Source organism: Cariama cristata, unplaced genomic scaffold, assembly GCF_000690535.1.
Source record: "Cariama cristata isolate BGI_N322 unplaced genomic scaffold, ASM69053v1 scaffold6669, whole genome shotgun sequence".
Taxonomy (NCBI): Eukaryota; Metazoa; Chordata; class Aves; order Cariamiformes; family Cariamidae; genus Cariama; species Cariama cristata.
Window position 1 is genome coordinate 6027 of NW_009637293.1, and position 26068 is coordinate 32094.

General features: G+C 42.8%; 1 protein-coding gene across 1 annotated transcript; it reads right to left on the minus strand.

Moving 5' to 3' along the window:
* Positions 1-110: 110 nt before the first annotated feature.
* On the minus strand, positions 111-24636 carry LOC104167865 (ligand of Numb protein X 2-like). Its single transcript, XM_009708255.1, is given in 10 exon segments — positions 111-478; positions 3277-3435; positions 4704-4935; positions 6710-6887; positions 9145-9291; positions 10843-11105; positions 11108-11198; positions 14473-14672; positions 15744-15988; positions 24236-24636. Coding segments are annotated over 10 exon segments (2052 nt in total). The 3' UTR covers positions 111-342.
* Positions 24637-26068: the final 1432 nt, after the last annotated feature.

A 26068-nucleotide genomic window follows, 5' to 3' on the forward strand; every position in this document is an offset into this window, starting at 1 on the left:
GAACTTGAGGACTGTGCAGAGAAACCCGAAGAACCACTAAGTTCTTCTGCTGACTCTACAAACCTGACGGGGAAAGCTCAATGACAGCCCTATCTGAGTGGGAATTTCTCTGTGAGCTCATGTATATTTGCATTTGCATCAGCAATAGATATAGCAAACAGAAATGGCTATTTCAGGATGGAAAGATATATAGAGTAATTCTGAGAGGCCCGTAAAAAAGAAAACACAGCAGTTTTGGCCCTGCTTATAACCAGCTGTATCAACAGTGAAAATAAGATAGAGGAGATTTTTGTGCCAGCTATCTAGAAAAAGACACCGCTTGAACCAAAGCGATTTGCAAATCTATATGAGGCTTCCAGGCCAGCAAATCACAGTTAAAGTTACTTTGTTCCTCTGCTCCTTCAGCATGGGAACGAGTGCAGAATGGCTCATTCCAACCGTGGATAGCCCGTTTACAGCAACAATCATATCACCGCACCTGAAAAACACAAGAAGAAAAAACCCAGATGACGACTACTGCTCTGCAGTAACCAGTACACACCAACAAACGGCACTTCATCGCTGGGCTGACAGGTCTGCAGCAGGTTGGAAGTGTAGCTAAAAAACCCAAAGGGGTTCGATTTTAAGTCTGTTTTACTATTGAAACTCATCTTGGAAATTCCTGAATCACTAGATTTCAATTCTAATACAAAAATAGTTCTGAATTAAGAGTTGACCCGTAGGGAAATGTGAAAAGAGAAGAGTTGGGAAGATCTAAGGGAGGAGTCAAGAGAAGCTAATGAGATAGCATGTGCATGACAGAAGCATTTCTGTTTGTTTGTGTGGATTATAACACGTTTACACCAAACACGCCTTCACCGTAGGAGGTGTAAGTAAAGATACTTCTGGTTATCAACCGCATTCCAACTGAGAACCTTGTTTTCAATGGCTTACGGTTTTGTCAAACGTAACCATTTGGCTTGAAATCTCCCTCAGCAGATGGTTCAACTGAGAAGCTGTAGCATCTCTGCGTTTTGAAGCAGGGAACAGAAGTTTGGGAAGGTGCTGTTTGCTGGCCTTGAGAAAATTGACCTCGAAGGGTTAAGTTTCAGTTTTTACAAGCTCAAGAGAAACTTCAAAAAAAAGCACCAAAGTTCTTCCTACGTTGAACATGCTCCATCTCCAGGCATCTCTTCTCTGCGACTTGAGAGTGTGTTCAGCATCCCCCGAGCAGTCAAACATGACTCTGGAGATCAAACAGGACTTTTCCTGAAACCGATCCTCCCAGCTACCGGAGGCACCAAAACGGATGGCAAAAAGATGCTCTCCTGAGCTCTCTTGGTGCCCTCCAGTAGGGCAGAGGAGAGGAAGAAGAGGCAGCGTGACCAACACCAGCCAAACGTGCATTCAAAAGTCCTTCTCTGTCTGAACCAGGGTACCCCATCACCCAAACCACAACGCTACAGTTCACTGAGCGGGGTCTCACTCACCCAGCCCTTCTGCTGAAGTCATTTCACCTTCTATAAAATCACACCAGACAGATCACGTAGGCAGAAAACTGTCTTACCTATTGAACTGTGAAGTTATTTACTCCTTTCCTCTCCAGCCTAACAAAACATTTAGATAATTTAAACAAAACAGAACAGCTTCAAAAAGACCTGCCCCACGATAACTCACAGTGCAGGTTCTAAGGAGCTCTCTCTTGTTGACGGCCCATTTTTAAGTCCATACTCTCAGTGAGACGGTACACTGGAACAGAGGGTTCCACCACACTATCACACAAGAGAACCTTTTCCGTTCCTTGCAAGGGGGTAAGTGTGACCACAACCACTCTTCCCCCCTTCTTAGGAATGATGCTTGAATTTCCATTTGCGTAAATACTTCTAAGTCCTGAATCTGAAATTATTTACTTTGGGTTGAACTGAGATCTTTCATTTAATCCAAACTGTTCCACAGTTGGCCAAAAAAAAAAGTAATTTTGTGTTCAGCCAAGCTATTTTTTCATCTATTTATTTAGTCATTGACCTGAAAAATCAATTACTGTCAAGGCTCTAGGCATAAGTACATTTTTTTTCTGAAGTTACTTTGTAAGTAAATCTACATGTAAAAATCGTGCCGTAAAACTTCAAGTTGCATATTCTTCACTGCCACCTTCACAAAAAATCCATTTACGAACAAGAGAACCTTTAATAGGAATTGTAAGTCCTAGTTCTGAACTAATCCTACATGAGGCTAAGATGCATATATGGATACTAGACCTGGGGGCTGCATGCAAACTTAACGTGTAAGTAAAACTGTGTAATCTTTAAGGTCAGAAGGGACCTCAGGAGGTCTATAGATGCATCTTCTGCTCAAAGCAAAGTCAGCTGCGAGATCTCTCAGGGCTTTATCCAGTTGGGTCTCAGAAACCTCCAAGGGCAAAGACCACACCACTTGGTGGTCCAGACTCATAGAATGCTGACTGTCCTCATGGGGAAACAATTTCTCCTTATAACGAGTCTCAAACCTCTTTTGTTCAACTTGTGCCCATTGTCTCTTGTCCTCTCGCCCTGCACCACTGTGAAAAGCCTGGGCTCTGTTTCCTTGATAATCTCCATATAGGTACTGGATAATCTCCTTGTAGGTAACTGGAAGGGGCTGTTGGTTGCCCCTGAAGCCCTCTCCTTGTGGGGCAAGTGATCCAGCTCCCACCATCTCAGGGGCCTCTACTGACCTTTCCTCATTTATCAGTGTCTTTCCTGCCAACTAATGACTCTCAGGGCACTGGCATGGGGACTCAGGTCCTTAACGATCTTTTCAGAGATCTTTTTCATTTACTTTCTCGCCCTTCCATTAAACCAGCAGCACCCATCGTCAGTACCAGAGTTTCCAGCAGTGGCTTCAGAAGGCTATATGAAAGCACAAAGCAGTTTCCCCCACTTTATGGAAATACGTTGTAGTTGTTTAGCTGTTCTCTAGGAAGATAAAAACGTTACGAACTAGCCAGTTCTGCACATACACATTTTGCGATGTCTCTCAGCCTAAAGAAGAGTTCAACAGGGAGACGGTGACAGCGGGTGACATCAGGTGATGTTGTGTGTGCCAGCACACGCACCACCTCTGACAGACACCACTCGCCCACCAGAAACACCCCGTATTTCCCTGCATCACACTCATCAGGGAGGCAAAGCACTACCGGGCTGCATCATCCCCCCAGCACAAGATGCTACAGTCTACTTCCTTAAGCAATTAGTTGCACCAGCACGTAACTATTTAAAAGTGTTGACTATTATTATTACTACTATTATTTCAGCTTACTTTAATCTTCCATCAAAGTACGCGGGAGTTCCAAGAACAATTGTTTTAATGAAGAAAGGCTGGTTCGTGTGGTTCTCCTCATAGCCACCGACGATGCTGAAACCCCAGCTCCCTAAATTGCTCCGCCGCAGCACCACGTCATGGCAGCTATGTAGGCAGCTGTGGAATGGAAGCACAGGATAGGAAGAGATAAAGCCATGTATACCACATATAGATATTTTTATAGTAGGCACAACACCTGCTGTCTCATCATTACCACTGTGCTAAGCGTGGAAGAGAAGGGGAGGGATGACGATTAAACTTCTGTTCCCAGAGAAATTTTGCAATATTCAAACCGATTACTGAAAAAAACCATAATCTTGAGACAGAAAAGTGTTTTAAAAGAAATAATGCAGTGCCAGAATAATTACTCAAACACAGTTAACTCTGTGAAGTGACAGTAATAGAATGGCATTTTAAGGATTTCACAGGTGGCAAGAACAGGGGCGGAAACTGGATACCTGACGTGTTTAGTTTGCAAATCAAAAATGCAGTGCATTTTTCTTCCACCTCCAGTCAGTTTAGGCTTTTTCTACTTTTAAGTAAAGATCTAAAAATCCATGCATCATCTTTGCTACCTCTGAATGGACGTAATGAAAAAAACCATCCACCATAGAATCGTCATAGAATGGTTTGGTTGGGAGGGACCTTCAAGCCCATCTGGTTCCAACCCCCCTGCCCTGGGCAGGGACACCTCCCACCAGACCAGGTTGCTCACAGCCCCATCCAACCTGGCCTTGAACACTCCCAGGGATGGGGCAGCCACAGCTTCTCTGGGCAACCTCTGCCACTGCCTCACCACCCTCACCGGGAAGAATTTCTTCCTCATATCTCATCTAAATCTTCCCTCTTCCAGTTTAAAGCCTTTGCCTCTTGTCCTATCGCTACACGGAGACCTGTAACTACAGGCTCATACGTGTGCAAGAGACCTATGTCAAGAGTCTGTCAGAATGGCAAGTCTGATCCAATACTCTAAAGTTATATATTTGGCCTCGTAAATTTAGGTAGCAGATTAGCAAAGAGACACGTGGGTATATACTTTGTGTTTTTATTAATAATCTCTCTGGTTTTATATATTCTACAGAAAGTTACGATATGGTTAAACAACAGAAAAGACGACTTGTGTTCACTGAGAAGAATCCACATGGGTAGTTACTATTGTTTGTGAAGGCATAAACCAAGTCTATTCATCTTCCAGTTTCCTAAGGAAACATTGCTCCCGTTCACAGTCCGCTCCGTAAGCACACTGCTAACCAAACGCTGCGGAGATGGGCAGTTGGGCAGAAATAGGGGCAGATGTGCTGCAACTAGTAAGGTCTCTGCTTTCGTATCTCTCTTGGAGTTGGCTTAAAACAGGTAACTAATTGCTTTATCAATTAATTCCGTACCTTGGAAGTCCCAGCCACATGACCCACGACGGTGACCAGCTGGCATCGTATTCATTTTCACTGATGGTACTCAATTGTTCTTCATTAGCCTGGGGCTGTTCCTCTACAATCTGGACTTCCAGGGCTTTCAGGGCGACTACCGAAGAGGCAGCACTAGCTTTCAGCATGGCCACCGCCTCGCTGTGACTGAGGTTAGTCAAATCAATGCCGTTGATGTTCAGCAGCACATCACCTGTACAAAGGCACAAGGGAGAACGCATCAGTCTGTCAAAGTCTTTCCTACCGACAGCACCTCCCGCGCCAGGGTTTCATTTAATTCTGTATTTTTTGGAGCTGAGACAGTCTGAACTAACAGCCTGGGAATGTGAAAAGCTGTGAAGCCTTATACTGTCAGTTTGAAACATCAATGTATTGAACTATTAAGCTGGATCAGTATCATTTATTTCCACATAACACATCAAATGGTATGTGTTATATGGTATATCGCCCTGAAAATTTGATACAGAAATCATCTGAGCATCTCAGCATCTCGGCTGCAACTGTTATTGCAGACGCCACTACATACTCGTTTCCAGTGGTGGGTCTTAGGTCCACCCTAACTTTAAAAGGGAAGGAAGAATGATGGAAGGAACAATGCAGCCACCACAAAGCAACCGACACTTGTAGGTAAGTGAGGCTCCACAGAGTATTCTAGGTCTTCTGCTTTTTCCAACTTGTAGCTAGACAGAACAAAATGGAATTAAAAAAACTACTGGAAAGGTTGGTACAAAACCTGGTCCATTAGAAGAAAGATGGGTCATCTCTACAAAGATAATCTGGAAAGAGTCGAAGCCACTAAAAAAACTGCCACAATTTTTATCTTATTTCACAATATTTTTTTTAAAGCCTCAGGATGAAAACAAGAGTGTTATTTACTGTCCAAGCAGTGACAGGCTCCTCTTTCACACAATGTCTCACTTACCAATGAAAGACAGAAAAACCAAAGCAAAAGGACGAACGCCTGGGTCACATTTGGAACCAGACTCCTTTTTTAAAAGCTTCTTCCTCCCAGGGAAAGCTAAAGTTGAGGTCCAGCTTAACTTGAAATCACTTTTGTTGCTGCTGTGGCTACTTTAATGTTACACAATGAAAGAGCAATTGCGATTCTTCTGTCAAGTGTGTTTTTCATAGTAGTACAGAAATAGAAAGCATACCCGTTGGTATGTGGGTGTAAATCTCCCTCTCTCAGGAGCATACAAGCATGCTCCCACACTGTTCTTTTTAAATTTGCAATCTGTGAAGTTTTTTTCCTAAATTTCTTTCCTAAACCAATCTGTAATTCTGTGAACTCTGAATCACGGAGATCCCATAGGCAGTCTTTGCTTCACATAGGACACCATATGTTTTAACCATCAAATGCTTTGCTATCGATCAGGCAGGACTGCCTTCACCTACGCCGAGTCTAATCCCCACCTTCCCTTCTGCAAAGCCGAGGAAGAAGGACGGGTGCTGTAGCAGCCCTGAAGACCAGCACACCCAAGCAGTCCCAGAGGATAAAGCATTCAGGAACCAGGCTCAGCACCGCTGTAGCTGTCGGGGTACACCTGGCACGGGTGAGCTGTGGCCTGTCATCAGAGCATCTCTGCTGTTCAGGTGTTATACTGAGGAGCAGAGATTCCTCGGACAGAGGTGGGGCCCAGCCCACCAAATGAAACACAAAAACAGGATGCGTGCACTACAGCACAAAGCATCACACCGGACCCTCAGCTCAGGGGATTACCGTCAGCTTTAAAGAATTTAACCAGACATTTCCTGGCCTTATCCACTTCCCCTGTTATCGTTCTCCAAACATCCCTTTCCTAGAAAAGGTGGAAGTGCGATACTAAATACTCCATTTCCATCATTGAAACATGAAAAAAAAGCATCCATCAGCGCTTCCCTACATCTGCGAAGAGACTTTTTGACACCCTCAACTTCGGAGCACGTACTCAATGAGCAATCAGAGCACCAGGAAATCCAAGCCCCACCTCGTTTAATCCTGCCGTCTCTTGCCAAACACCCGTGAGGCTGTACGCTTGTCACGAAGATGGGCAGTTCGCCACTTTTGCTGCCTCTGCCTCCTGCCACTGTCATTCCCAGAGATTCATGTGGTTCTTTTTTCACAGTAATGTGCTTTTCTTGGCATGTAACACACTGGGAGAGATCCTGTTTGACAAGGATAAATAACGTTGTTAAAACTTAAAAATAAAAAAAAGCAGAACAAAACACAACTAAATACACCCCAAAGCGATACTTTGGCACTTGAACACAACGGTTTAAAAGGACTAAGTAGTGCAAATGGGCTTCAGCTGGATTTCCTCCAAGTCAGAAAAAAAAAAACCAACTAAACCCCCAAAAAAGCCACTCATGTAGATACTGAAATATAGACAGAACGTTTATAAAGGCCCATCTTGAAAATTTCACTCCAGTTTTTCTTAGCATCCTACACTGGAGTAGGCTGTATTTTAAGACAGCACTACAAAACCATATGGTCAAAAGAGTGGACACAAACCAGAAACAAATCTTTTCATGTCTTGGTGAACATCAGCATTACCTCATTTGTCAGTAGGATATGGCCCAGAACTACAGAGGAGCTCCTAAGAAATGAGAACGTGTGTTTTCATGATGACAAAGAGAGACCATTTAAAGCCCTTCTGCGGCATGCTGCCTTTCGCAGCCGGCACGGGGAATCTCCCCGAGCACAAAGTGACTACGGCCAACCGATGCCACAGGCTGGTAATGGGTGCCTTGTGCAGACTCCCTCATGACTACAAAGAGGACCTAACCTTCAAGCAAGAAGAGATCCTGTGTTCCATTTCCTAAACACCTGAATTCTAAAGTTTAGCCCATATTTAGTTTTGCCCCATCAAAAGGATCAAAACCTGAGTCAAAGTATATTTTATTTGCTGAAGCCCTTCCTCTTCAGGATATTTAGTGATACATTCAAACCACAGCACATACACCTGTAGTAGCATCTTAAATCAACAGAACATTTGCAAGGAATCCAAAATAACAGAAGAAATAAGCTGGGAGATTCTTCCAACCACAAATACTTATTTATTCCCCTGCCTTCTCTTGGAAAATGGCAACGCTGCTTTCTGTGACTTCCGATGCCACATGCTCCTTCAGACTGACACCGCTCCTTGCATATACCTGTTCATCACATCTGTAGCTATACATATACATACCATAGCTTATCAAGACAGCTAGCTCCTTCTTAAGTCTTCATGCTTTAGGACTAACTGGCTGGTGTCATGCAATTATAGGACCATGTTTTAAGCCACAAGACTTCTAAGCCAACTGTAGGTTAATGAGAGAGAGGCAAAGATAAATGGTATGAAACGTGGGAAATGTCCACTTGTGGTTACACGGGGCTTCCCACTTTGAAAGAGCTGAGGATGGTATGGATACGTGAGGGAAATCAGCTCAGCCAACGGATCAACTTTGGAACTGCGGTAAACACAACCCATGCTGGCATCAGATGGAGAGGGGGTTCAAGTTCCCATACAGATGAGCTGTAATTGCTGTGCTGATACGGCCTAACATTGTGGGAAGTACTAACGGTCACTAACTGTATTCAGGAGCCTCACCTTTGTCCCTCAGGAGGAAAACAAGCTTCCTAGAGCCTCACTTGTTCTTTCCTGAAATTACCCAAACTCTTAAAAGAAAATACTAACAACACATGTAAATGCTCCCAACAGGAGTATGACATTAAACAGTGATGCCAACAGAGCAGACAGGAGGAAAGGTGGCTTGGCTGACATGGTCAAAATTATAATTATTTCACAACGTCAACATCTCAACAGTGAGAAGTCATATTTTTCTAACTTTCTAGTCATTTTCAAGAACATCTCGAGCACAGTTTTTATTTCTGCAGGTCTTCCAGGTAATTTGACACTAGCTTCATGAAAATCTCTTCGTTCTGCCTTTCTCTCTCTGCTTGACCCTGCAGAACTCGGCAGACCTGCAGCCAGCACTGCTGGCTCACGGAGATGACACATGCCTCCAACGTGCTCTTTCTGTGCTGGATGGTGTGCACCACATCTCCTGTCCTTGCTGGTTGCAGCCAGCACAGTGGCAACAAACCCCCCCGCCCCGCAATGTTCTTGGATGACAGCTCTCCCATACAGCAGTAAGACATGAGCCACTGCCTTAGACTAGGTCTAGCAACTACAGCTCTCTGAGCTCAGAGAACTTGCTTCTTTCACTGCAGTCAGCAAATCCAAAAAAATACTGAAAAGCTGTTGCATACCTTTTATTCCACTCCAGACATGATGCAGGATTTGAGTACTTGGAAGTTGTCTTTTATTTTTTTTAAGTAGGTAAAAAAGAAGATATAAGCGTTTCTTCCAGTCTTGCCTTGCTACACACTCAGACCATGAGTAAAATGGTATTTATACCTCTTAGAAGGAGAAACACCAACCTTATGCGAGTTGGGTCTGCTGTGAAACAGCTGCTGGGACTGGTGTTGGTGTGGGTTGCTGTTGTGAGTCCCGGTGTCTCGGATAATACTGACCGTCTGTGACTTCAGGGGTCTAGAGATGATCAAATTCACTCTCTCCCCACTAGCCTGTTGAATACATAAAACAAAGTAATGAACTTGATGGGATACTGATTATTAGCAGAGAGGGAGGAAAACGTATCATGAAATATCAAACAAGACAACAGCAGAACTTGTTTTTCAGTTCCCGGGGGTGCCACAAACTGCTCGGACTGCACAATCCCTTGCTGGCTTATTCCTGCAATTCCCCCCAGAACGGAGGGATATTAACACTCCTCCTTTGCCTCTGATGTTGTATTTACATCAGCTGGAATCCATCACCAAAAGGACCGTTTCTTACTTTGTGGTATGAAGCTTCACACATTAAAAAAAAAAAAAAAAAAATCACCCAATTCCATTTGCAGCCTCTGCGAACTTCTGCAACATGTAGCAATGAAAGAAAGAAATGCCCATGTGATGGCTCCAGGGTCTGCAGATTTTGGTCACAACCTCTGAATACCTCTGGTGCTTCCCAAAGAGACTTCCAAGAAAGATGTTATATATAAGCAGACCATCAAATTCTGGAGTTTGGGAGTATCAGGAGACTCAGCTACCAGATGTTAAATAAACCATCAACTCTTTCCATTGTCACAAAACCACACCTCAATGGATAAAAGTTACCCAGTGTAAAATTCTGACCACTTCACTGTATGTCCAAAACCTGGAAACTGAAAGTACAATTCCCAAGATTGTTGTTATTTTCCTTTAACTGCAAGGGAAGCTCCTGAAATGACTTCTGAAACAAATATTTACTACTAATTTTTATCACAGTTCTCCACATGGTGCTGGATTAAGGAAAAATGACTGTAGTAGACCCCAAGAACCTACTACTGGTCTATTCCAAGTTTCCTAAAAACAGAGCGATTTTCACCAACATCCCGTCGGCAGGAAGGAGCAAGGTGCTGCAGCTGTTTCCTTACCGCCTGGGAGAAAGGCATGGAGTAAAGGTTTTCCTGTGGGAAGTGGGAAGGGTCCTATGTCATACGGCATCAAGCTTTGGGTAGTGTGTCCAGAGCAGAGCCAGACATTGGGAACAGCCCTTTCTGGAACACTCAGAAAATGAGTTTTATTGCACAGGACTCACGGAAGACCTATTTATTTTCCTTCCCAGCTGCTACCCGTTGCTTCCACAAAGTCTGACAAATCACTTTCCTGTTTTAACTCCAACTCCACGCACAGGCAAATCAATACAAAACAAAGCCCACTTCTATAAGGCTTACCAAGAGATTAAAACTAGAGTACATACATAAATACAACAATAATCCTCTTTTTTTTTTTTTTTCTGCAAAGCAACAGGCTACATGGTGCTCTCCTTGCTCACACGAGCAGTTTTCTAACCTTTGGGCGGTATGCCAGGGAAGACTAACGCACTTTTCACTTCTGAAGAGGTGAAGTTCATCTGCCAGGTGCCAAGGCATACCCTGTTTTGCACTATTATTTCCAGAACATAAATCACAGCAAATTGCATCGCTGGAGGCTTTCAGGCATTACATTAGCTGTTCTGTCTGGGACAGACTCTACCCTAGGCGTTGCCCAAGAAATAAAGCTGAGCTCAGGACTCAGGTAGGGAATGCAAATTACCTGTATAACCTGAGCAGCAAGCTCAGGTGTCCCATGCTTCAAGTCATGTCCATTAATTGCAAGAACGCGATCGTTGCTGCAGAGCCTGCCGTCCTGAGCAGCCAACCCTCCTTCCAAAAGGTCGAGAATAAAAACGCCTGGTTCATCTGTTCTGCGTACAAGTTTAATGCCAAGCTGCTCGCTGGAGTCGCGTTTATGCAGCGTCACCTGAAAGCTGTCTTCCCGCAAGGAGCCGGCGGTGTCGGCGTGGTTGTGCGTGCGGCCCTCAGCACCGTCAGGTGCAGGACCGAGCAAGGCTGGGAAAGCACGGCTCGAGCGTGGTTGTGTGACACGTTGCTTATGTCAAAGCTGTTGACCTGCAAAACAACAACAACAAAAATCAGAATGATATTTTCAGGTGTTTCATTGTTGCTGGTTATGAAAATAAAGTCCTCTCCAAACTAAATTCAGAGCTCACTGCAAAACCAACCTTGGAGCAACCGACGTATCTGACCCTACCAGGCTTCCTCTCTCACCCTTCCATCCTCCTCTGCAAACCCACTTTGGCTGCTCAATCTACAAACCTATTTTTAGGTTGGAAAAGACCCTCAAGATCATCAAGTCCATCCGTTACCCTGGCACTGCCAAGCCCACCACTAAACCATGTCCCCAAGCACCACACCTACACATCTTTTAAACACCTCCAGGGATGGGGACTCCACCACTTCCCTGGGCAGCCTGTGCCAGGGCTTGACAACCCTTTGGGTGAAGAAATTCTTCCTAACATCCACTCTAAACCTCCCCTGGTGAAACTTGAGGCCTTTTCCCACAAAGGTGACAACATCTTTCTAACAGTGAACACTCTCTGTCATCATAGTCCAGGGTTCTTGTTCTCCTGATCTCTGAGACTTGTCTTCCATAGATCTTCACATGGTTTGTTCTCCAGAACAAGAACTTTGCATGTGCTTTCAGTGTCAAGCCCAGCATCACTTCAAACTATAAAATCATAGCTATTCAAAGGATACATCCTAATCTCTGAAGAAAACTTATGTCTAACAATCCGCAGTACTTCCGTGATGTGAAAAATTAAAAAAACCTTTGAAATCCACAATAATGATATTTCTTCATTAAGACAGTAGAAAAAGGTGATTGTACCAGTTCTCCAGAACTCAGGAGATTTTTCCATCGACTTCAACTAGGTCAGAGTTTCAGACTTATAACCTGCGTCACTCAAAATTCATTTGTCAATGAGAAACAGAATGAACTTTCCCTCCTTCTAAACAAAAATTCTGTTTGTTACGTGGCCCACTGATAGAAAGATCAGTAATCTTCAGTCATTTCTTGCGCTATGAGGTTAAGATAAGAACGGACAGTGCAATGCGATTTGGCAGAAAACTAGAGCACCGCAAAAACCAGCACAAAAGCTGTATTTGCCTTGTTCCGTAAGAAGGGGTTCAAAGCTAACACTGAAACTTCATCCTTCACACGTACTATTGTGCCCCGAGGGAGGAACCCCTGCCCTATAATTTTAACAGATAGAAACGAACCCCAACAGACCACGCTCAGACACCGAACCACGGTCGCATCCCGGGCTGCTGCTGTCCCGAGACAGGCTGTAACCTGGGGCGGAGGGAAAGGGGGCAGAGCTAGGAGAGAGCCTGCAAAAGCCCCTAGGGCTCATCCGTCAGAGCCCTTAAATTAAATCTAGTTTTATTTTTAGCTGTCGCTAGCTAAAGTAAATACATAAAATATGGAAGCATTCAAAGGGCACAGAAGAACATACGCAATAAAACGTAATTCTTCTTTCTACAAGGCAGTTTGCAATTTCAGAATAAAACAGCCTTAGCATTTCTTGGGGAAAGAAATTCTCGTTGGACTTGTTTTACATGAATTACAGTTGCAGTCCAGCCAAAAAAGGGACAATTTGTCGAGCACTTTGAAAATGTTAGGCACCTATCTACACCTTGTAGACAACATTACGCTTTTATGTAGCTGTTACTAAAGGCTGCTCCCTCAGATCTTGAAAGGGTAATACTTCTTGTTTGACTGGGCAAGAAAATGCTGAGTTTCACCTCACAGTCCTTTCTGGCTTTCTTTTAGTCCTTTACTTCTCATAAAAGCCTTTGAAGACATTTTCGGAAATACCCGACTGAGGCGTGCACGCTGAGCTGCATCTAACCCTGTACTTAATTACAGCTGGCAGAGACCGAGCCTGGTCATTTTAATACAACAGCTCAGCACCTGCACAGGTAAATTCAAAGCAATGAAGACGATGTATCTTCCAAAAAGCTTGGCTTTTACCTCCTGTTCCTCTCCCTCGGCATGACAGAAGGGCTCTCGTGGGCATCCTCCTGGCATCTGACAGCCCCAGAGCCAGCACATTGATGGGGAAGACTCACCGCAGCTTATAAATCTTATTTCCAGTCCATTTATTGCCACTTATGGCTTTGGAAACTGTAAAGGACACCTGCCTAAACAGCAAGAATTTCCAAAGCTTCCCTGGAGCTCGGGCTCCCTATTCTGGCAACCAAGGAGAGCCCTTGAGTATCGAAATAAATTAGGTAGCATTCAATCAGTGTCTGCAACTGCTCATTAAAAAGGCAACATTTTGGAAACCTCTTGGGTTGCTTTCTCGGCCAGCCACTATGCTAACACTCCAAGAGAGGAAAAAGGCACGTTTCTCAAAAGGGACTTCATTTTCTGAAGTGCAAACTAATTTCATTCCAAGGGTAACGACAGTATTTAAGCTACCTCTATCGGCTTGATTTCAAAAAAAACGTGAAATGAAAAAGGCTGATGCTACTTTCGGACTGATCTTAGGCCATCAGATCAAATGCAAACATTGTTACTGACATCGTTTTGAAATGATGTTAATATACTTGTTTCAGGTGGAATGATTAAAAATAGAAATAAGCTGGAGGACTGTCCTGTTTATGTAGGACTGGGTCACTGCCATTCTTGAGTCCTATAAACAACCCCTTCCCCTAAAACAAAATAACTCCGAAATTAATACCATTTGATCTTTTTACACTGCCTGTGGCTAGCTACTTAAAACTGTAATAAAAATACTTTGTTAATTTTGTTTACTTCTTTTGAAAAATATTTAGAGCGCCTTGCTTCAAATCATGCCAGTGAAGAATATCGCTGACTTTTTTACACATACTGAAAGATGCAGGTCAACCGCCTAGGCTATTGGAAGGTAACAGTGAAGCCAGATTAAAATGACAGTTTAGATGAAGTCAGCCTTACAATCCACAAATTGCTTTTTACATAGGAGAAATTTGGCCAACTGGTTAGCCAAAAGTAACCTCGGGTTCCTTTGGAAAGCATGCCTAAAGTTGAAATAAAGATCAAGTCCCACAACATTTAAAAACAGAAAAATAAACTCGTATTTTAAACATTGATAAGAGATGCTAAGGAAGAAAAATAATTCCAGGAACTGGTCTGACAAACAACATAAAGCATGATAGCCAAAAGCGCTAGAACAACAGGCTCTGCTCTGAATATTAATTTGCCTTCCAACTGATAATTGCAACGCTAACATTTACACAACATAGCCTGACAAGGAAAATCTCCCATCTCATTTAACAGGCGGTTCTGCAAGGAGTGAATGGAAAGCAGGCAGACAGAATACGTAATTAGGTTCCATACTTGAAGTATTTGGTCTCCAGCAAGAAGTCTTCCATCTCTGGCAATGACCCCATCTCGATAAACCTCTTGAATGACAATGTTGATCAAAGGCGTTTCATTGCCACCCACTATGCTAATTCCTAATTCGATATAAGGATTGGATCGATGAATTTCAATAGTAGTGATCTCTCCTTCAGGCAGGGTAGGTGGCTGTTGATTTGCTGCCAATTATTTTTAAAAAGAAAGATGATTAATATCCTTTATACCTCATTCACTTTCAATAAAGCAAATCAAAGGACAACATAGACAGGCCACACGACAACGGTTTAACAACAAACTAAACAAGTGCAATTGGATTAGTTCCACTACTTGTTGGAACACCTAGCTCGTTAGAAGCAGCTCTCTAACGACTCAGCAGCATCCATGCTTCCTGAAATGGGGCCATTTGGATTGGAAAAGGATATTCTGAACCCTTGGGATCCTGTTCTTTATAATAAATTTCATACACTTCATTTCCAATCAGGTCACTTGTATATTCATATTTGGGGGGGACGATAAAAATGCGCTTTAGGGGTTACCCCACGGCACACAACTTGGTCATGCCTCTTCATCAGCTGGTCTCACAACTGCACTAGGAGCTGCTACCGAGCTACTGGGACAAGAGAAGGAGCCCACTTCTGAAGCAAACTGGAGACAACTAAAGAGAAAAAAGGAGGATGCTAAAGGATGGTAAATACAGAGGAGAAGGAAGCGGACAGGACCACCTTCCTCTGTCGTAAGGCTCAGCGCTTCCTCTCTAAAATCCCAGATGCTAGAGACGTTACTGCTCGCTCGGTGCAGATGGCTGCAGGAGTTACTTAGCTGCCTTTTCGCTTGAGCAGGACAGCACTCCGTGCGTGGGAAGGCTGCTGGTCCGGGTCGGGGAAGAGGGGAAAAGAAATCTCATCTTAGAAAACAACTTTTTTACAGAAATTACGCTCCTGCCATCTCGCTGTGAGGCTAGCGCTACTAGTAGATTAACATGAACTATGGCACCATGATACGATAAACGATGACACAGCACCGTGATAACTGGCACGTGCTCTTGAGATATTTCCTTCCTACCTAACTGTGACCTTATCCCAGTTGTATACTTGCACGTGACAAAAAACCGTTAGTATTTCTGCAGGAATTGCAAAAGACAAGAGCAGAAGAAGACGACGCGCATTCACAGTTGGTAAGAGACAAGCTCCGACACCACAGATGTTTCCATATTTGACAAAAGAGAGTCGAGAAGATAAGTGATGACATACTGTCTGCTACCGTGCTCTCCTCAAAAGGCAAGTTGTCGATGCCAGGCTCGTCTGTCCACGCGGGAAGGGCGGGCGAGGGGAAGCTCTGCTCGGCAGGCACTATTCCCTGATCGGCGTCCGGAGATAAACTGCTTGGCTGCTCCATCCCACTGGGACTGGGACCGCTCTCGCCCTCGGCTTCTGCTTGCAGCTTGCTGGTTTTCCTTCTCTCCAGAGCAACCCTCCGATGAGAAGCCCCCGGACACCTGTGAACACAACATTCATACCATGCTTCAAGCCTCCAGCAATGCTTGTAGCACCAAATGCCCCAGCACTCCATCAAATGAAATCTGCCTTCTTCAAAGCCACAGCTTTAAACAAATCGTAAAAAAATATTAAACACATTGCATTTTAAGGCCAAAATACATTTTAGTGGACAGCACCCCAAAACAATACTGCCTTCTTCACAAAACTACATAGTTTTTTGTCCACAAGCTAAATGCACTGTAACACCTTCTGAACATGGACTTACGCCGTTATGTACATTCCAGTTTCTGACAGATAACCTTGCTGGAAAGATTAAACAGGACTGGCGCAAAATTCCACAGAAGCCCCATTCAAAGACACATTTGGAGACCCACTGAAGCAATCTCCTTTCACTTTAGTAAGCCAAGAAAAGAAAGCATCATATTTTCCTGGTGTCATTGAGGGGAAGAAAGAGATGAAAATTTTACCTATATTGCAATCGAAGTGTTAAAATACGGGAAAAAAAAAAAATCATGCTTGACTAGGAGTTTGTATGAAAAGTTTAGCAGAAGTAACAGCTCTGCTCACCGTCTCCTCTTGAAACAAAAGATGTTTCATCCTCCTCCTGCCTCCTCTTTTTATTTCCTGACTTCACACAGCAGGTGCAATTTTTTCCTTTCCCTCGTGTAACGATGCTCCATCAGCATTTGGCGTTTTTCACTATTTCTGGCGCTTTTCACTCATTTTTGTGAATTCTCATTATCCTTAGTGTAATCGCTTATTTAAAATGCTACAAATAGTTTATCGCAAAGAAGGGCTCCCATTTTGCAAATTCACAGAAAGCTTTCATTTATCGAATGGTCTTACATTTACGTGTAGATAATTGGATGCGGACACCAGTCTTACACCTGTCCGCGTGACAGTTTCGCCAGTGTCTGCTGTGTCACTTCTCACAGTATTTGATGTCCTTCTTAAAGCTCCTGCCTCTGGAGCTGCTAACCACCTAAAGATGCTCGTACCGCAGCAGTGTCAGAAAAAAGGAACCGTGTTCTCGAAAGGACTCCCTGTTTGGGAACGTGACAGATTGTTAAAACAAAAGAAGAAAGGATTTATTTTTGCAACGGGAGAAGAAATGTGTTAACAGAGTAAAAGACAGCAGAAGACTCGCGATGTCCTAACTTGTTAAACCAGAGTGTTTTGAGAATCACAATTCTGTTCTGACATTCTGTGAAGGGGATTCGATAATCTTATGGTTAGACTGTTTGGGCATGAGGGATTTTGAAGGAGTCTTAACAAAGTTATTCAGCTCCAAAGAATGTTCATAAAGACACCTGTATAGCTTTTGTGACCCCCAGCAGTGTCATACACACATAACGTGAGAGAGATACGGATATGGATCGATCATTGTATATACATTACAGTCATGACATACACGTTTAGAAGAATAGCATAAGGTAACCCAAATGTGCTGTGAAATATACATAAATACATAAATTAGAGACAGGTCACATTATGAAACGACACGTTTAAGAAATCATTTCTTGGGGCTGTCCCCAAGGTGACTGCTGGTCATCTTGTTCTTCAAAGTGAAGAAAATACAAGCATGGAAGACAAAAATGATTTGAAAGGTTCTGCCTTGTGAAAAAGTTTCTCTGATTTTAATGATGGAAGACAACCCTACTTCTTGGTTTTGCCCAGGTAATATTTACTACATCAAATCATTGGCATAGCGGGACTGATCAGCTAAGAAATCTGGCCAGTCTCAATTTATTCTGGTGGCCAGAGACACACAGTTACAGGTGACACTCAGCAGGAAATTACCATTGACCATTTCACAACGCGAACCTCAAAACAAGAATCCCAAAAGGCCACGAAAAGGAGAGATGCAACCCCTTCCCTCAAATATTCTAAAATACTTTAACTTCATGGGTCAGTCTCACACTCCCCCAAATCTTAGCACTGGCAACAGGGGGAAAAAAAGAAAAAAAAAAAAAAAAAAGATGGATCTCCAACATCACTCACTTCTGCAGCAACACAGCAAGGGGTAAACGCTTTTGCAGAGGAAACCTCTTGTCTACCGGGGGCTCTGATAGAGCTGCTCTCCCAAAGCATCGATCCCCAAGAGTTGAGGACAAAGCCACCCCAACGCTGCGCGTCCTTGCCATCCCCGAACTGCTCTGCCACAGGAGTGGCCATTTTTCAGCAAAGAGGGGAACGAATAGCTCAAAACGGACGCTGTCGGAGGACCACGCTGCAATCCTGCTGAGCTTGGACGGCAGAGTCCAGCCTTACAGGGCTGCTTCTGTGAACCAGGCGCTTCCCTAGGGATCTTCTACCAAAACTGGGCTGTCCACTCCTACTCAGCCAGCTCACAAGGCCTGCCGATCCTGAAGGACCTGGTGCAGACGGCAAAGCAGACCTTGGAAAATTTTTATTTTTTTTTTTAAACTGTATCAAACCAGGACAGAACAAAAACCAGCCCTGAAGTGCCCAATTTCTGTCAAAGCCTTCCAAACCACAGCCAGGTCCTCCTCCACCCTCCTTCGCAGAGCACATTCCCCCATCGTCACCTGGCAGCTGATGAAAGTCGTCGCGCGAAACGTAAATAGATTTGAGGTTTATTTTTGCCAATGATATTTAATTATCATTTCAAAGGCTAATATCAAGAAATGTAAACAGCCTCCCGAGCACACCTACTCAGCTCAGTGGAATCCCTTTTGTGAAGCACTCCATAATGCAAAAAAGGGGGAAAACAAAATCCCAGATTCTTCCCCAAATTCACCAGTAATTGTAACAGACTACGACTTTCAGCCTGGTATGGTGCAACTGCATTGCCAAGAAAGCAGTTGTCTGGTGGAGACGTTAATTCACGGGATGCCAATTCCTCGGTCTTTACACTCGATATGCCACCTAGCAAGCAGCAAAGCCCAGTATTGGTATTCAAGCACAGCCATAAGGAGATTTTTCATTTCCACTTGCAACATAAAATGATTTTTATTGGCAATAGGAATGTACTATTCACAAACAGCAAAACCATACAGCAGTTGTAACAGTTAACAAGTGTCAATAAATCTCTAAAGGTGCACACCTTCCCTAATACTGTTTTTGACAAATATGTGGGATAAAGAGCGTTTTGGACTCAATCTTGCAACAAGTTACGTACACAGATGGCCATCGCGGGATCAAAATGAGCACTGAAGATTTTCTTTTTATGGGTACAGGACTCCATTCTCATACAACAAATTGTATAAATAAGGGTTGAAATGAGACTGAAATGAGTCATTACAGGAATGGCATTTCATACCTACCTACAAAGGCAGAGTATCATGGCTAAAAGCAAGAAGAAAGGCAGGAATGTTTTTTAGAATTTCCAGCAATTATTTAATTTCTTTCATAAATCAAGACGTTTAAGAGAGGAGATACTGAAACAACCAGCTAAACCAAGTGATGTTATTTATCGGGAAACTTGAGGGGCAGTTGCTCTTGGGATGTAAAATGACCTTTTGCTTATATTCATCGACTCCCTCCTCGCCTCCCTCCAGCACCAGCTTTTCCTCAGTTCTGGATGGTAACAAAGCACAGCTTTTACCTGCAACTTCTCTTAAGCCATATCAAACAGAGAAGAAAATTTATTTTTTTCTTTTAACAGCCAAGTCTGCCGGGTTTCTCATTTAAAAACTGACTTCTTGGAACACTAGCAGCAATCCCTCTCTGCAGATAAAAAGAGCTTTCATACAAAATTAAGATGTAGTTTACAGTGTATTCCGTGGAATAACAGTAGGGGCTCGAAAAACACATTTGCTCACTGACTACTGAAAAGAAAGATTTCACTGTAACTTATGCAATCAGCTTCTGCCCAGCCTAGAGGTTTGATGAAAGCAAACAAATAGCCTCAAACCAGATGCACTAAATCATTTTCCAAGCAGGAGCTGAATTTAAGCAAAGACTGCAGAGAAGCAACCCAAACGCCTTTGCTATTGCTCCTAAAACTTTGCCAGCAAAGTCACCTTAAGCAATAATCGTGGCAAGACTTACAGCTGCAATTCAAAGTAAACCACGGTGCTGCTTTGGACAGTTAAGTGCTTCCATCTTGGTTTTTCCTTTGCCAGCAGAAGAAAGAAGAAGGAAAAAAAAAAAAAAAGAGAAAAGAAAAGGAGGCACTAGGAGTTATCTAGGTTTGGGAATCAGAGAAGACTCAGGAAAAAGAAAAAGAAGTGGGTTTGTTGCTCATTTCTCTCTCGCACCCAACAATTTGAGGAGCCTACAAGGAACCTGGTGGCTTCAGAGCAGGGAACAACCATGGAAAGATCCTTCACCTTTCCAGCAATGGAGATCTGCTGCCTATTCGCTTACTCGGGTGTAAGAAAAGACCGGGCAAAAGACGGTTACATCCTACAGACCCCCTTGGCTTCTCCTGCTGCTACACCCAGCAGGGCAGGGACGGTGCTGGCAGCTAACATGGACAGCGCCATCACAAAACCCCAAATAACTGGGATGGCCAAGATTTTGAATGATAAAATTCTGTACCCGTACAACTAATTTGCCCGCAGATCTTGTTGGATCTAAATCCATGTATTAAGCGTGCCAAGTGACACACAGTGAGTAGCTCAATGCTTTCTTCAATTCCAGAAAATACAATCCTACATAAAGTTCAAATTTGACGTGACATAAAATTGGCTTGAATGTTGGCCTCAACATTAAAACATTTGGAAAAATATCTCCATTCAAAATGAGAACTGAAACGATCACAGGAGAATATAGGAGGGAAAATGGAAGCCCAACTCAAAAGCAATACATAAACACAATACCTAACCCTCTCATTAAAAAGCAGTACAAATTTCAGAGTATGTTTTTGTACAGTGGAGTTTCTTCAGGTCTGAATAATTCGTAAGAATTAACTGAATTAAGAATCATACACAGAAAAACTCGGTAATTTTTTTCCAGATTTCCTTCTGAAAGATTTACTTTTGATATTTAGAAGTGGAATCGGCATCTACCTTACTAAACATTAGCAAATTTTCTATATCAAGTGACTGGGAAAAACAGCACCACTCAGCATTACTCACTTTTTTTTTTCCCTTTAAATCAGAATCTGTGCATTGTGTTTAACTTTAAAAACCACAGCTCCCAAGTGAATGTGATGAAATGGAAAGACTGATAAATGAAGAATATTTTCTTTATGCAATGAGGTATCATGAAGTGCAATTAGTGACCATGAAGTAATCAAGTTTGCATCTGGTGCCTCTCATCTCCTTGCTGGAGCAGTTTGCAGTAACCTTGCATTCCGAGGTGCCTGGTGGATACGATGACATTTTCTTCCAGCTTTTATACTCAAACGGAGCCGATTAAAACAACACTGGAAAACCTGAGTGTGAATGTTTTTAGACAGTGAAAACTAACCAACCATACCGCATTTCTTAGAAATACAAACTAGCTCACGTAAGGGCTTGTTGAGACTGGTTTATATTAATCTATGCTGAAAATTATCATAATACTGAATTTTATATTTCTTTCCTACATTTAATGATCAGTAGTAGAATTTTCTTGGATTCACTAACGCATATAAAATAAAATTCAAACTACGCAGTTGCTGCCATTGCTTATGTCAGCAATGATAATTTACAGGTGTTCACATGTTTGCAAATAAACTTAATTGAAAACTGTACATCACCATATATTCAAAACGCGTATCAGTATCCCAAGACAACAGAAGGAATAGAAAATGAGCAGCCTTCTGCAACTGAAAGCTTTTTTCCAGCCAACAAACAGGAAAAGCTAGCAACTCAGCTCACCCAGATTTCCTAATAACCTTGTGTAAATGAACATTTCACGTATACCTAAAGGGAGCATACATAGTGTTCCACGTACAAATAAATCACGTGGCCCTGTTGTAAACAGCCCTAATCTCACTCAAAGAGATGCCGACCAAGGAAAATGGACCGAAGAGGTGAGGGAGATGACAGCAGGAAACCAGAAGATGAACCAAATGTGTAGCAGGAGTCTTGCCAGCATTTTGCCTTTTATTAAAATCAGATCGGTTTAATATTAGGATTATAAATGGAACAAACAGGCTTTCTCACCTCCAAATCAACAGAGACTTGGAAAGGAGTTCATGGGGTACATCCACGCACCTTTTCCATCCGGGCAGCCACCAGTGTCGCTGGGTGGGACGGAGGAGGCACAGAGCTAACACCACCCTCCTTTTGGGGAGGTACAGGGGGAAGGAAACCTCTTCCACTGTCCCTCCCCCTGGGCCTGGGGTCTTTAACCCTAATGCAGAGGGCTCTTTGCCCAGAGAGCCAGCACAGGTAAGACTACCAAACCATGAGACACCCTCATGAAACAGGCAACTGCTGAAGTTTATGCAGGCCGGTTTAAAAAAAAAAAAAAAAAAAAAAAAAAAAGTATCACATTGAAAGAAGGCAAAACAGGTAAGAACAAAGCTCACGATGAAGTCATGGAAATGAAAAGATCTCATGGCAGCTGGTGACTGAGCAGACCAGAAGAGCCAGGACTCGTACCACCCGTTTTCGTGAAGAGTCACTAGACAATGTGCTTGTTTTTAGGAATGTTGCTAACAAAAACGCTCACATCTTGAGTTGGATGTCCCTAGTGCCTTCTGTCTACGTACAACGGAGAGGCGTCAATGCTCACTCTTCCGGCTTTGAGGCTTTTTTGCAGGGACAGTTACCTACTTTTCTGAAACCTCTCTCTGCGAAATGAACGTAGGTTTTCAAATAGCATTGAGGTGTACACAGGCAATATTTTCTGGTAGCAGATGCAATTCACCTGAACTGGATCCTCTGAAGTCAGATGCATTTCTTTTGAATACTTAATTTCCTTCCCTACATAATTCCTCACTATACTCCTCTTACGATTTCATAATCTCTAAACAGTTTAAAGTTAGTTGGTATTGATACACAGAATATTTCTTTTAGCCCTGACTCATTAATTCCACCATATTTTAGCTTTAACATAAATGGTATGTCCCAAGTTTTTGCCCATGACTCACGTAATGAAATTGCTAATGATTATAAAAACCCTGTTTATTTACAGAAAATATTCTCCAACCTATAGAGGAAACAAAAGTAGTCAAACGTACCACTCAAAACAAGTTTAACATTTTTCTATTAGAAAAATGGCATTGCCTTACAGGGAAGAATGAAACATCTTCACATAGCAGGGCACGGCACAGCCGGTACAGAGGCAATTCCTTTGCTGGAAGAACAAAGTGCACCAGTCTGCACAATACGCAGTGTCATTCTACCTGAATTTGATAATCACAGAATCAGAGAATACCAGGTTGGAAGGGACTGCAAGGTCCAACCTTATAATCGTCTTATTTCCCTCTTTCCATCATGGCCTTTTTTAAATTTTTAAATATTTAGGGAGGACAGCATAAAGCAGAACAACTATAAAATTCTTAAGAGTTCAAAATACAGTCCCAAACATTTAGGCGCAGGTAATACTGGAATGTACAAAATCACCCACAAGAGCTGCACCAAAACTTCCCACTGGTGTGAAGGGATGAGTTTCGACCGAAGGAAGAGGGTGCTGGAAGTGTTTGATAAGCAATCGCGGCAAACAAACAAAAAAATCCTAGAAACTATATCATGCTCACTAGACATATCATCAACCTGTTCAGTAAACAGATTTATTTGTTTAAAACAGAGAAAAACAGGTCTTGCAGGAGTCTCAAGAGACACCCTGTCCACCTGCCTACCTCAAAGCAGAATCAATTCTGCCGTAACCGTTCCTTGATTTAACACGTTCATAAACACTTCTCAAAGTGGGGAACACACAACCACCACCCAACCAATCTGTGCCAGTGCCAGATCATTATAAAGCTTCTTTTCCTAAAATCTGAACTAAATCTCCTTTGCTCCTATTGCACTATTTCCTTCCTCTTTGCAGACAGAGTTTGCACACCTCTCATTTTTCCCCTTCCCCAGTCTTTTTCCCCCTACCATAAACAACCCCCATTTTCTTTAACTTTTTCAGCTAAGTCATGTTTCTGAGACCTCTAGTGAATCATGCCGTTCTCCCCGTGACTCTCTCCAAGCGTTCTTCACTATTTCTGGCGCGATGTCCAAAACGGGATCCAGTGCTCTAGTTGTGCACAGTTACAGACTGACCATTTCCTAAGGTCTTCTACTGGGAATTTAAAAACCACCACCAACCCTCTCCTGTCCCCAATTTCTACTGCTACACAGACTCGCCTACCAAGCGTGTAAGGAACATGCAACGCAAACATCTGCACCGCTCACCTGTTTTTGAGATGTGCCGCCAGGTCACATCGCTGCATGACTTCCTGACACACGGAAGAGAAGGGGCACAAAACAAATAGCTTGTCTAACAGTTTATGAACAAGAATGCTGGATTTTTTGCAGAGTTTAAAATGGAGTCTTTTGCGATCCAGCGGGCAGAAATCCTTCTCCTGCAGAAAGTTCCTTAGGCACTTGTAGCAGAAAGTGTGTCCACAGGGAGTGTCCAATGGCTGCAACAAGGGTTGAAGGCAAATGTGGCAGACCAAGTCGTCGTCCACTTCGTTCTGGTAGTTGTAGAGGTGGTTCTCCCTTGTCCAGTGCTGCTGGCCACACTCGAAGCACAGAGGGTTCAAGGAGGCATTCTGCTCCACCGAAGCCATGTCGTCACCGGTAGTCCCCATGGTGCAGCTAAGGCGGCTGATGGATCCTCCTTCTCCTCCTCCTCATAGGATGGGGTTGCTCATGTAAAGCTGAGGGAAGCAACTTCTTCCAGGGTGACTTACGCTCTTCAGTCAAGTGTCATTTTCTGCAATAAATAAAGATATAAAAATTATTCATTTTGCATGAATTATCAAAGTTTTGTCAGAACTTTTGACTTCTGGGTTTACCAAAACACAACAGCTAGACAGATTAAGAGAACATTCCTGTTCTCTGTAACTTTGTCAGAGAAGAGAGCAACAAAAAATAATCTGTACGTACGATTCCTTTTACAACATAAACGTTTTACGGCTCCACAACAGCTGCTGCACTGCACAGCTTTCACCTGCAAGATGACCAGTTTGTGACAGCAAGGACACCGCATTATGCAAAGTCACACTAGACGCGTGCAATTAGCATCCAGCACAGAAATACCCTATTGTGGAATAATGGTTATATGACCAAGTAATTAAAAGTGTTCTTTAATACGAGATTACGATTTTAATCTGGTCCTACTCTCTTTTTGGGATTTTGACTATTAATGTAGAATATTACACATTAAAGTTCTAAATACATGGCATTAAAAACAACAGCAACAAACCGCTTACCCTGTTCTTTCCATTAGTAATATTGCATACCTGCCACCAGTTACCTTCAGGTTTTCTCTGTGGGTTGCTACACAGTAAGAGGGCGTGATGCTATCCAATACACCACATTTGATTTAGGACAGAGGCCAGTAATAAAAATATGGAATAAACTAATCATATGAAGCTATTGGTTCCAAACAACTAACCTGTTTTGCTTTTTATCTAACAAAATCACAGCACGCTCAATGCGACAATAATCATGTCAGTCAAAGGACCGTAGGTCTGTCACTGCAGGATGTATTTTCTGAACTTTGTAAGTTATTAAACTTCACCCCTCTTAAAATAGCTGCCTGGTCAGGAAACTGTGCAGCCATCAGTCTGCAATTTCAAACACTAAATCCTTACCCCTCCCTACTTTATTTACCCTTCTCTCACTTACAAAATCACATTGCTTGACACTCATAACAGGATGATTCAGAAAATAAACCAAATTATCTCACATTCCTAAGAGACCTCCTCATTTGTCAGTTTTGGTAAATGTTCTCATGGGTGGGGGCTAAAAAAAAAAAAAATAAAAAAAAAATTCAAATTTGAGCAATGCTTACTTTGTGCCTAAATTCTTTATTGCAATTCAGCAAGCAACCCTCATGACAGACACTTACTGTATTCTAGCAGAGTAGTAGCAAGCATATGGAGAAAATAAGACTGTTAGTCTAGGTACCAGCCCATCATCTTTATTTTTAGCTGCTGCAATGTAGTCATAAACATGTTCTGAAATTCATGTGGAACACATGCATTTTGCCATGTCTGACTTTTTAAGAGAATCCCT